Genomic DNA, 12448 nt, shown 5'->3' with positions numbered 1-12448 from the left:
GTCGTAATATCGCCCAACCCTAGTGTGTGTGTGTCTCTGCTGAGGTCGACTGATTGCTATGCAGCGCTGGGCTGGGACTGACACACAGTCACACTAAACTGGGACTAATGTGTGGAGTACACACACACAGAGCAGCAGCTGGAACACACACACAAACAAGCATGACACTATCTTAACAAGGATAAAACTCCAAAAAAACATTCTATGCCATCCATAGACATACTTTAAATGATTGGGATTACAGTAGCAACACATCAACATAGTGTATTCATTGATTGGGATTACAGTATCAACACATCACCAACATAGTGTATTCATTGTGCCATAATCCTATACATGATTCATATTGGCAGGTGTGTTGAAATTGTTAACTACGCCACTCCCTCACCTTCTTGTCAGGCAGGTTGAAGAGGAACTCCCTGTCAAAGCGTCCAGGCCTCCGTAGAGCAGGGTCTATGGAGTCCAGTCTATTGGTAGCACCGATGACCACGATTTCCCCTCGGCTGTCCAGACCATCCATCAACGCCAGCAGAGTGGACACTATGGAGCTGGAGGAGGAGAGGAAAGAGGGATAGTGAGGGAGAGAGGAAAGAGAGTGATTATGGTCAAACCATAGTAAAAACTGATCACTCACTTTCATTATTGATTATCAGAGACCATCATCAAATGGAGATATCTAAACCAAACTGCTAGTCCTGCGTCAAATAGTACCTATGTATCTGGTCCTGTCTGCTGGAGCGCACTGGGGCCAGCCCGTCTATCTCATCAAAGAAGATTATGGAAGGCCTCATCAGGTACGCCTAGAAGAGAGAGGAACACACAACCTTAATACAATGATCACGAAAGTCTAACTCCTCTCACAAAGTAACAACACACTGGACTAGAGGTCTTCACGGATCCACCTGTACCAGAATCTCCAAGACCCAGAACCCAGCAGGTCCGGATTCAGAATTCTAAATAATGTGACGGTCTGGGTCAGATCTGATATGGATTGTCACGGGTAAGTGTAGTTTTAACCGACTGTTCCGGAAGAGCCCGTACAGATCAGAACGCAACTACTGCAGTAGAGAAAGATACATTTTATCATTTTGCAGCTGCTCTTGCTTTTCACGAGAGTGGAGCGTGTAACTTGTTGATTTTTTAAATTTTATTTCACCTTTATTTAACCAGGTAGGCAAGTTGAGAACAAGTTCTCATTTACAATTGCGACCTGGCCAAGATAAAGCAAAGCAGTTCGACACATACGACGACACAGAGTTTAAAATAAACATACAGTCAATAATACAGTATAAACAAGTATATATTCGATGTGAGCAAATGAGGTGAGATAAGGGAGGTAAAGGCAAAAAAGGCCATGGTGGCAAAGTAAATACAATATAGCAAGTAAAACACTGGAATGGTAGATTTGCAGTGGAAGAATGTGCAAAGTAGAAATAAAAATAATGGGGTGCAAAGGAGCAAAATAAATAAATAAATAAAATAAATACAGTAGGGAAAGAAGTAGTTGTTTGGGCTAAATTATAGGTGGGCTATGTACAGGTGCAGTAATCTGTGAGCTGCTCTGACAGTTGGTGCTTAAAGCTAGTGAGGGAGATAAGTGTTTCCAGTTTCAGAGATGTTTGTAGTTCGTTCCAGTCATTGGCAGCAGAGAACTGGAAGGAGAGGCGGCCAAAGAAAGAATTGGTTTTGGGGGTGACTAGAGAGATATACCTGCTAGAGCGTGTGCTACAGGTGGGAGAAGCTATGGTGACAAGCGAGCTGAGATAAGGGGGGACTTTACCTAGCAGGATCTTGTAGATGACTTGGAGCCAGTGGGTTTGGCGACGAGTATGAAGCGAGGGCCAGCCAACGAGAGCGTACAGGTCGCAATGGTGGGTAGTATATGGGGCTTTGGTGACAAAACGGATTGCACTGGGGTATTACTAGGGTATTGGAGGCTATTTTGTAAATGACATCGCCAAAGTCGAGGATTGGTAGGCTGGTCAGTTTTACAAGGGTATGTTTGGCAGCATGAGTGAAGGATGCTTTGTTGCGAAATAGGAAGCCAATTCTAGATTTAACTTTGGATTGGAGATGTTTGATGTGGGTCTGGAAGGAGAGTTTACAGTCTAACCAGACACCTAGGTATTTGTAGTTGTCCACGTATTCTAAGTCAGAGCCGTCCAGAGTAGTGATGTTGGACAGGCGGGCAGGTGCAGGCAGCGATGGCCAATCAAAGACGAATAGGCTACAGTCAGAGCTACGTGTGTTGCAAAAGGCGATACACTTTATGTATAAAAGTATGAAGACACCCCTTCAAATTAGTGGATTTGGCTACATCAGCCACACCCGCTGCTGACAGGTGTATAAAAATTGAGCACACAGCCATTCAATCTCCATAGACAAAGCATTGGCAGTAGAATGGCCTTACTGAAGAGCTCAGTTACTTTGAACATGGCACCGTCATAGGATGCCACCTTTCCAACAAGTCTGTTCATCAAATTTCAGCCCTGCTAGAGCTGCCCCAGTCATCTGTAAGTGCTGTGATTGTGAAGTGGAAACGTCTAGGAGCAACAATGGCTCAGCCGCGAAGTGGTATGCCACACAAGCTCACAGAATCGTCTGTCCTCAGTTGCAACACTCACTACAGAGTTCCAAAATTGCCCCAAAGCAATGTCAGCACAATAACTGTTAGTCCGGAGCTTCATGAAATGGGTTTTCATGGCCGAGCAGCTGCACACAAGCCTAAGATCACCATATGCAATGCCAAGTGTGAGCTGGAGTGGTGTAAAGCTCACCGCCATTGGACTCGGAAACGGAAACACGTTCTCTGGAGTGACGAATCACGCTTCGCCCTCTGGCAGTCCGACGTACTAATCTAGGTTTGGCAGATGCCAGGAGAACGCTACCTCCCCTAATGCATAGTGCGGTGCTAACTGTAAAGTTTGGTGGAGGGGGAATAGTGGTCTGGGGCTTTTTTTCATGGTTCAGGTGCTTTTTCATGTGCTTCCAATTTTGCGGCAACAGTTTGGGGAAGGTCCTTTCCTGTTTCAACCTAATTCGATGATCTAGTTTTGTTGGTGGAGTTTAAACACTTGATAGATGTATAGATATCATGTAAGAGTTATTGTCTTTAGGACAGCTGTTTTAGTCAAGACTTTCGTGTTTTCTTTACATAATATGTAATTGTTGTACTGTATGTGTGTCTATAATTTTGTTTAATGTTGTGTTAATGTATGTAGGTTGTTGTCTGAAACGTTGTTCCCCCTGCTGCTATTTGACCAGGTCTCTCTTGGAAAAGAGATATTCTCAATGAGAAAAGCCTGTATAAATGAAGGGTAAATAAATATATATTAAAAAATACAAATAAATGCCCCTGTGCACAAAGCAAGGTCCATAAAGAAATTGTTTGTCGAGATCAGTGTGGAAGAAGATGACTGGCCTGCACAGAACCCTGACCTCAACCCAATCGAACACCTTTGGGATGAATTGGAACACCGACTGCGAGCCAGGTCTAATCGCCCAACATCAGTGCCCAACCTCACTAACGCTCGTGGGTGAATGGAAGCAAGTCCCCACAGCAACGTTGCAACATCTAGTGGAAAACCTTCTCTGAAGAGTTCAGTTATTTGTAACTGTAGGATGAGAAAGTGAAAGCACTGCAGCCTCAGTTAGCCTAGCTAGCTAACTTTAGCTAGCTTCTCCCAGTTTGATGCAGTCAAGACAGGTACTACGTAATCATATTGGATTCTAAATAACCTAACTGTGGCAGTTATTAGTCTGCTATTGCGCGAGTCAGCTTGGTTGGTTGCAGTCACCCGCTCACAGTACAGCCTCTCCCCGCCTGCTAAAGCTGCTCCTCTCTCCCTCATCTCATACTTTAGCAGCTCTGGTTAATAAAGTAGCATTAAAAAATGACTTTTCTGCTGCTTTCTTCACTTTCATAGAGTCTGGATCCAACCAGGTCTTTATGGAACGGTCTAGTTGTCTTCGGATCCGTTCGGAAGGGGTCTCTATACATTGTTTTATTAATTTATGCATATCGGGACCGGGTGGGAAAGCCCTAGGTCCATTTCAGAACAGGTCCAACTGAAGACCTCTACTCTGGACTAGAGGTGCATCAGCTAGCCTAAACAGACAGTGTTTTGGTAAGCACAATAGAAACACACAGGTAATTAATGAAATAAAGTCCCTGATGATGTCAAACTGATAAGCCTTGGCTCAAGCTCACCTGGTCGAAGAGCAGGCGTAGCTGTCGTTCTGATTCACCGACCCACTTGCTGAGGCAGTCAGCTCCCTTCCTCATGAAGAAAGACACTTTCTTGTCACCTTGACTACACTCGTTGGCCAAAGCCCGCGCTACTAGGGTCTTTCCTGTACCTGGTGGGCCGTAGAACAGACACCCTCTGTACGGGGGGGGAGTGAGAGACAGAGAGGTAAATAACAAGTCTCACTTTTATTGATTGAGGAACTACACATTGTGACCATTCAATTTTCCCCTCATCTGGCTTGTTGAAAGTAAATAACAGTTAGAAATGGCAAACAAAGAAGGATACATGCTTGATATGTCTGAACATGAATAATGCGAGTTTCCAGGTGGCTTTGCCCTTTACCTTGGTGGCTGAATCTTGAACCTCTCGAAAACCTCTGGGTAGAGGAGAGGGAAGACCACCATCTCTTTCAGGGACTGGATGTGTTTGGACAGCCCTCCCACGCTGTCAAACTTCACTGAGGTGTCCAGATTCATGGGGTCCACATCAGCGAGGCTAGCTCCCACCTTGGCCCTGTCCCTCAGCACCCCACTGGCCAGGTCCTCTGCTCGCAAGTTCATAGGCAGACACCTTTACAAATAACAAGCGTTAGCACTGATATATCTGCAGCTCAACACTGATAGACCTACCTTTACCGGTCGATGTGCTGTGGTCCTTTGTAGCTCAGTTCGTTGAGCATGGCACTTGGAATGACAGGATAGTGGGTTCAATCCCTGGGACCGTACATAGGTAAAAGGTATGCACGCATGACTAAGTCACTTTGGATAAAAGTGTCTGCTAAATTGCATATATTGTAAATATATTATTGCCGTGAGCTTTCTGGTGCGTAACGGCTGCTGTGTATCACTAGGGGTGTTAGAATGGTCGTAGTACCGCCACACCGGCGGTCACGAGTCATGATGGCAGTTAAATCCCCTGTGAACGTTTAGTCATGGTAATTAGGCTTCTCCAGGCTCAGATGCTGCTGCTGGTCATTAGTAGTCGACCCAACTTGCTAACTGCCTGGTACTCAGCACTCTATTGTCCCTCTAATCACTCTGACATCAATGCAAATGTAATAGAAAATCTAATCAAACACTTCATGAGAGCCCATGAGATCATGTTGCGCAACATTTCTATAGGCTATGCCTACTATATATACCTATATACCTAATATTAAGCACATTACTTCGCTTTACAACAGGAGTATAAGCCTAGCTGGCTGGCATGAAAATGGAACCACGGGAAATGCGTCCTCCCTTCATTATTTAAGTGCATAGATATATCTTTTTCCCAGTGGGTTAACTGCCTTGACAGATCTTTACCTTGTCAGCTCGGGGATACAATCCAGCAACCTTTCTGTTACTCGTCCAACACTTTAACCACTAGGCTACCTGCCCCACCTGAAGTGGCCAAATAACTACTTAAAATTAAGCACTTAATAACCAGTGTAGAGCCTAAATGGGATACATTGGCTGCGGTCGAGTTTCAAGTTTGGGAAAGATCATTTTCTCCATAAAAATAAACCTTTATAATAAAGCATTACATGCATAATTTTGTAGACACTTTTGAGAACTTGGCAAATGCAATCGAAAATCACAACACTTATCAAAACAACCTATAATACTTTTAAAACTCACCTCACTGTAGTGATCAATTTGAAGAAAGAAGTTCAACAGCAGGTTGAAACAGCGCTTTCTAAGGTGAAGATTCATTCAAAACACCCATATGCATATAAGAGCAGATGCATAGGCTTATGAGCCCAAGCCCCAAAACTACATTCAAATGATGTTTGTGCCATTATACAATATAGAGGTCGACCGATTAATCGGAATGGACGATTAATTAGGGCCGATTTCAAGTTTTCATAACAATTGGAAATCGGTATTTTTGGGCGTCGATTTGCCGATTGTTTTTTTTGTTTTTTTAATTGTATACCTTTATTTAACTAAGCAAGTCAGTTAAGAACACATTCTTATTTTCAATGACGGCCTAGGAACAGTGGGTTAACTGCCTTGTTCAGGGGCAGAACGACAGAGTTTCACCTTGTCAGCTCGGGGGACCCAATCTTGCAACCTTACAGTTAACTAGTCCAAAGCAATAACGACCTGCCTCTCTCTCGTTGCACTCCACAAGGAGACTACCTGTTACGCGAATGCAGTAAGCCAAGGTAAGTTGCTAGCTAGCATTAAACTTATAAAAAAACAATCAATCATAATCACTAGTTAACTACACATGGTTGATGATATTACTAGATATTATCTAGCGTGTCCTGCGTTGCATATAATCTGACTGACTGAGCGGTGGTAGGCAGAAGCAGGCGCGTCAACATTCATTCCAACAGCACTTGTGCGTTTTGCCAGCAGCTCTTCGTTGTGCGTCAAGCATTGCGCTGTTTATGACTTCAAGCCTATCAACTCCCGAGATGAGGCTGGTGTAACCGAAGTGAAATGGCTAGCTAGTTAGCGCGCGCTAACTAGAGGGACGGAAACTATACTGTTTCACTGGCAATACTAAAGTGCCTATAAGAACATCCAATAGCCAAAGGTTAATGAAATACAAATGGTATAGAGGGAAATAGTCCTATAATTCCTATAATAACTACCAACTAAAACTTCTTACCTGGGAATATTGAAGACATGTTAAAAGGAACCACCAGCTTTCATATGTTCTCATGTTCTGAGCAAGGAACTTAAACGATAGCTTTCTTACATAGCACATATTGCACTTTTACTTTCTTCTCCAACACTTTGTTTTTGCATTATTTAAACCAAATTGAACATGTTTCCCTATTTACTTGAGGCTAAATTGGCCAATCAATAACATTTTATTGATGTATTATATTAAGTTAAAATAAGTGTTCATTCAGTATTGTTGTAATTGTCATTATTTAAAAAATTAATAATAATTGGCAGATTAATCGGTATCGTCTTTTTTGGCCCTCCAATAATCGGTATCGTCTTTTTTGGCCCTCCAATAATCGGTATCGTCTTTTTTGGCCCTCCAATAATCGGTATCGGCGTTGAAAAATCGTAATCGGTCGACCTCTAATACAATACATAGCCTACCGTAACATATTATGCATGGCAGAAGAACATAAAACTAAACTGATTTAAGATGTCTTTGAAACATAATGGCTCTAGCCTTTCAGTGTGGACTGGAATATTATACATACTGGATGCTCCAAAATGTGTATCCATGAGTCTCGGAGAGAACGTATAGTCCTAGGGCTAGGTGATGCTGTTGGTTCATTGACGGTGTAGGGCGGCTTACAGTTAGCCAACAAATAGTGAATTTATATTTGATTTTGAATAGCCTGGTAATAGGCATTTGTTTTCTATTTTCATAATTAATTGAGTAACATTAGCTCTACAGAATATCCCATCACCACGTGTTTCCATCTCCTCCTCGCTCTCCTTTATTCCTTTCTAGAGCGCGCAGACAGGCTGTCAACAGTTTAGTGAAATGTGTTTTGTTGCAAAAACATGTTAATATCGATGTTCCCAAACAGATTTCACTTGGTTTTCCCCCAATTTTTTTAATTTTTATTTTTAATTTCACCTTCATTTAACCAGGTAGGCTAGTTGAGAACAACTTCTCATTGACAACTGCGACCTGGCCAAGATAAAGCAAAGCAGTGTGACACAGAGTTACACATGGAATAAAGAAGCGTACAGTCAATAACACAATAGAGAAAAAGAAAGTCTATATACAGTGAGTACAAATGGTGTGAGGTAGGCAATAAATAGGCCATATTAGGACTGGGTAGGTACAGGAACGAGGTTGGAGAGCCCATGGCACACAGAGTTTGGGTGAAATATCACCTATCGGGCAGTGAGAGCATGCTCCTCAAACAGGAATATCACCTGTCGGGCAGTGAGAGCATGCTCCTCAAACAGGAATATCACCTGTCGGGCAGTGAGAGCATGCTCCTCAAATAGGAATATCACCTATCGGGCAGTGAGAGCATGCTCCTCAAACAGGAATATCACCTATCGGGCAGTGAGAGCATGCTCCTCAAACAGGAATATCACCTGTCGGGCAGTGAGAGCATGCTCCTCAAACAGGAATATCACCTATCAGGCAGTGAGAGCATGCTCCTCAAACAGGAATATCACCTGTCGGGCAGTGAGAGCATGCTCCTCAAACAGGAATATCACCTATCAGGCAGTGAGAGCATGCTCCTCAAACAGGAATATCACCTGTCGGGCAGTGAGAGCATGCTCCTCAAACAGGAATATCACCTATCAGGCAGTGAGAGCAATGACATGTATTTTTCCCCTCCCCTGTCCATTTCATAATGGCACATTCTAAATCAAAACCAAATTTGACATATTAGTGAAGACAAGATTAAATTGAGAATAGTCTGATGGGTGAAAATCAGTTGATGAGAGCACAGCTGTGCAGCCTGAGGCAAGGAACAGGACAAGCTTTTTCTGCTTCTTTCTCAAATCAATAGCTCCATGCAGCCCATATATGTTTTGATTTAAGAGATTCTAAGGTTTGTATCATTCACAACTAAAGTTGTTCTTCTTACTATAAAATGATATATACAATGACGACACGGGACTTAAGCATATCCAAGCCTACAGCCTATGGCATGGAGAATAGCCAGATAACATACAGTAGGCCAACTCATTCTGTTCTTCTGAAATACATGTTCTTCTTATCATGTTTCTTTAGACCCGTCTAAAATAAAGAATGGATTTGTAGTGATGATATATATTACATTTATTTAGACTTATTTTGTAGATGACGCACATCAGCAGCTTGTATGTGTGGAGGCCTGGTTATGCTAAACATGTTTATGTCAATTAACGGTCAATTACCGTGAGGCCAGCAGTCTTTTGAATGACAATAACCAGCTGACAGAATTTCATGACCGCCACAGCCCTATGTGTCCCCACCCTATGTACATACAGTATGGGTGGTGAATGGAAAGAGTTGTGAACTAGTGAAAAGTCACTTATGAATTGTATCTAATATCAAAATTCACCAGGTGAGTGACAGAGAAAGAGGAGGAGCGGTATTCACCTGTTCCTGGCCCGGGTCATGCTCTTGCTTTTCCTCCTCTCAAATCTCTCCTCGTCAGACGACGACGTGGTGTCGCTACTGTGGATGGCATGCTTCTTCACTCTGGACCAAAGGAGAGGAGAAAAAGAAGAAATTACTCCATATTACACCATGTCAATGTAGGTAAGCAGGGTTTTCTAATAAATAATTGTTCATGTGGGGTACAAGACCAACCGTATATGGCTTCTCCTAGCTGGAGATCTGTGGGTGTCAAACAGGGAGGGAGTGGTTTGTTTTCTGTTGACAGGCTCTGGGATGCAATCATAGACACAGAAGATGTTAAAAGCAACAGCACTCAAGAGGTATAAAACAAAGACTACCAAGAAATGGTTTTATGCAAGAAAAGGAAAGCTTCAGGCAACTTAGTGGGCCAGTTTCCCAGACCCAGATTAAGCCATCTCCTTGACTAAAAGCCACGCTCATTGGCTAATCTGGGGACGGAAAACCGTCCCTTAGGGCTTGCAAAAAAACAAAACACAAAATATATATATATTTTCTTTACCGATAGGTGGCGCCTCGTATCTCTGTACAGTCTTGCGCTGCCTCAGGTTGTACGGTCTGTCATTCTCCTCTCCTACCTCCTCTGCCTCATCTCCATCATCCTCATCCTCCGCTTCGTCATCCTCTTCTTCCCCGTGAGACTCTGTAAACAAGTAAAATATGCTTTTTATTTATTTAATACTTTTTGCCCCTTTTCATGGTATCCAATTGGTAGTTACAGTCTTGTCCCATCGCTGCAACTCCCGTATGGACTCGGGAGAGGCGAAGGTCGAGAGCCACGCATCCTCTGAAACACGACCCAACAAAGCCACACTGCTTTTTGGCACACTGCTCGCTTAACCCAGAAGCACCAATGTGTCAGAGGAAACACCGTACAACTGGCGACCGAAGTCAGCATGCATGCACCCAGCCTGCCACAAGGAGTCGCTAGAGCGCGATGGGACAAGGACATCCCAGTCGGCCAAACCCTCCCCTAACCCGGACAACATGGCCAATTGTGCGCAGCCTCATGGGTCTCCCGGTTGCGTCATAGCCTGGGATCGAACCCGGGTCTGCAGTGCCTTAGATCACTGGGGAGGCCCTAAAATATTATATTTTAAATGTAGTCTGAACCTCAAGCAACACAGACCCGTAACTATGACAAAACTACAGTTCTCACAGTCTCTGTACAGATTTACAAGCCATCCAAACTAAGTCAAACCTTCAGTCCCCTCTTCCTCCTCCTCCTCTTCCTCCTCTGTCTTGCTCATGGCTTTGTGATGCGCCTGCATGCCAAAGGTGTTCCTGCGCAGTGACTTCCTCCTCTTCACACGAGAATACATGTCCATGTTTTCCTAGAAGATCAGGAGTAGAGTCAGGTTCAGCTTGCTGGCCTGCCATCATAACTTCCACCAATGGAGTTAGTTACCAACAACCCACTTTCATATTGCCATGGTGCATTTTATTTATGGAATAATACAGATTGATTGACAGACTCACCACCTCAGTGTCGGTCCACATGCGGAGTCTCTCCACCTCCCTGTTCTGTCTGATGCTGCTGATGTTGTCCATCTCCTGAAGAACTGCCTCCGCCGTGCTGACAATACAAGCATCGTCATCGGAAGTATCAAACACAGATGCATATGAATGACTACACCGAAGTTCTACGCGTAAGGCTGGGCCGATCATCACATTACACATCTTCATATCTACCCATCACTGTTCACCTGTCTGCCAACCATTAAACAAGGAGATTGACTGTCCAACTCCTCGCGGTTTTCACTTTCTGCTTTACAGGTCCACCACCTCCAGGTCATACATATTAATTATTTTGTCAAATATTAAGTCAGTTTGAATGTAAAACCTTTATCTGGTAGTACTGTTGACCTCTGGTTGAGGTGTGTGTGCCTGTGTTTCCGTTATCCAGTAATAGCCAGCTTTTGTCCAATATTTTTTGGGACGCTGGCTGAATAATGCTAAATAATGCTTTGTAGCCTCTTCATTGATGGAAATACATTAGACTGGTCATTCTTATCTATAGGTTAATTAGCATCATTTTTTTGTGGAATTAAATTGGCATGTGTGTAAAGTATATTGGTTATGTATCTTATTTATCACATGCGTACAGCATACAGCTACAGAGCCTTTGAGTTGACAATCTGTCAGTGCCAGACATCTTGTGGTGCTTTCAAGACGACCGGGAACTCTGAAAAATACGAGGTCAAATCATGACGTCAGTGATCTTCGGGCCGCAAAGTCAGAGCTCTAGAAAGAGGCCTGAGTTCACGAGTTGGGAATATTGTTCAAAACTACTTTTTCCAGTCGGAGATAGTTTTTTCCTCCAGTTGCGTTGAACGCTCTGAAGTTTGAAATCTTTGAAGTTTGAAATGCATCACTCATTCATATATTTTTATGTACATGTTCGTATTAATTCCTTTACACTTGTAAAGGAATGAATACGAATATGTACAACTACTATAAGGTAGTTGTTGTGAAATTGTTAGGTTATATTACTATATATTACTATATTACTGCATGGTCGGAACTAGAAGCACAAGCATTCTCTGCACTCACATTAACATCTGCTAACCATGTGTATGTGACAAATACATTTGATTTGCAATGAGCTGGAGGCAGTATGCATTTTGAAAACATAAATTGTATATACTTAAACACAACTGCCTTGTGTGCATTGCTGCGGTTACAACGTGAATAAACGTTCTGATCTGTTGCATCAGCCTCATTGATTTTTAACAGGGTTTTTTATGTATCCTGGGCCTGCTGGTTGTATGATTTTGGGATCTATCATCCCACAACTGTCCCAGAGTCTGTTTGGAATAGGCTATTTCTTTCTCGACAAGCTGCCCAATAGAATAGGTAGCCTAAACATTTCTACTATAGTAAATTGACATTGGCTAGTGATTTTTCTGTTCGCTACTCATCTTGTTGGCTGAGGAAAAGTACATGTGGACAGTTATTCCAGCATGTTCAAAGTGAACATCAGAATTCAGTAAGGAAAACCATACATCGCTGCATCCTCGACTTGCATGTTCTGTTAATATGCATGACAATACTCTAAATGTGATTTCTGTCACAAGGATAATAAAACAAGGGAAATTCAGACATGTGGGAAAATGTTGCCTGTCCCCACAAGGAAAATTGCTATT

At 42.9% G+C, this 12448-nt stretch overlaps 1 protein-coding gene across 3 annotated transcripts in view; it reads right to left on the bottom strand.

Annotated features, from left to right (window-relative positions):
• LOC110522440 (ATPase family AAA domain-containing protein 2B) overlaps nucleotides 1-12448 on the bottom strand; it is a 161445-nt gene that overhangs the window by 133995 nt on the left and 15002 nt on the right. For all 3 annotated transcript variants that reach the window (XM_036976043.1, XM_036976044.1, XM_036976045.1), the window contains 9 exons: nucleotides 10782-10878; nucleotides 10504-10636; nucleotides 9805-9945; nucleotides 9477-9552; nucleotides 9264-9365; nucleotides 4593-4820; nucleotides 4211-4385; nucleotides 712-800; nucleotides 389-548 (listed from right to left, as the gene is read on the bottom strand). In XM_036976043.1, the coding sequence (XP_036831938.1) occupies nucleotides 389-548; nucleotides 712-800; nucleotides 4211-4385; nucleotides 4593-4820; nucleotides 9264-9365; nucleotides 9477-9552; nucleotides 9805-9945; nucleotides 10504-10636; nucleotides 10782-10878 (1201 nt within the window). The remainder of the gene's footprint in view (nucleotides 1-388; nucleotides 549-711; nucleotides 801-4210; nucleotides 4386-4592; nucleotides 4821-9263; nucleotides 9366-9476; nucleotides 9553-9804; nucleotides 9946-10503; nucleotides 10637-10781; nucleotides 10879-12448) is intronic.

Source organism: Oncorhynchus mykiss, chromosome 4 (genome assembly GCF_013265735.2).
Source record: "Oncorhynchus mykiss isolate Arlee chromosome 4, USDA_OmykA_1.1, whole genome shotgun sequence".
Taxonomy (NCBI): domain Eukaryota; kingdom Metazoa; phylum Chordata; class Actinopteri; order Salmoniformes; family Salmonidae; genus Oncorhynchus; species Oncorhynchus mykiss.
Note: the sequence above shows the minus strand (reverse complement) of the source record. Positions and strands in the feature narration are given on the sequence as shown.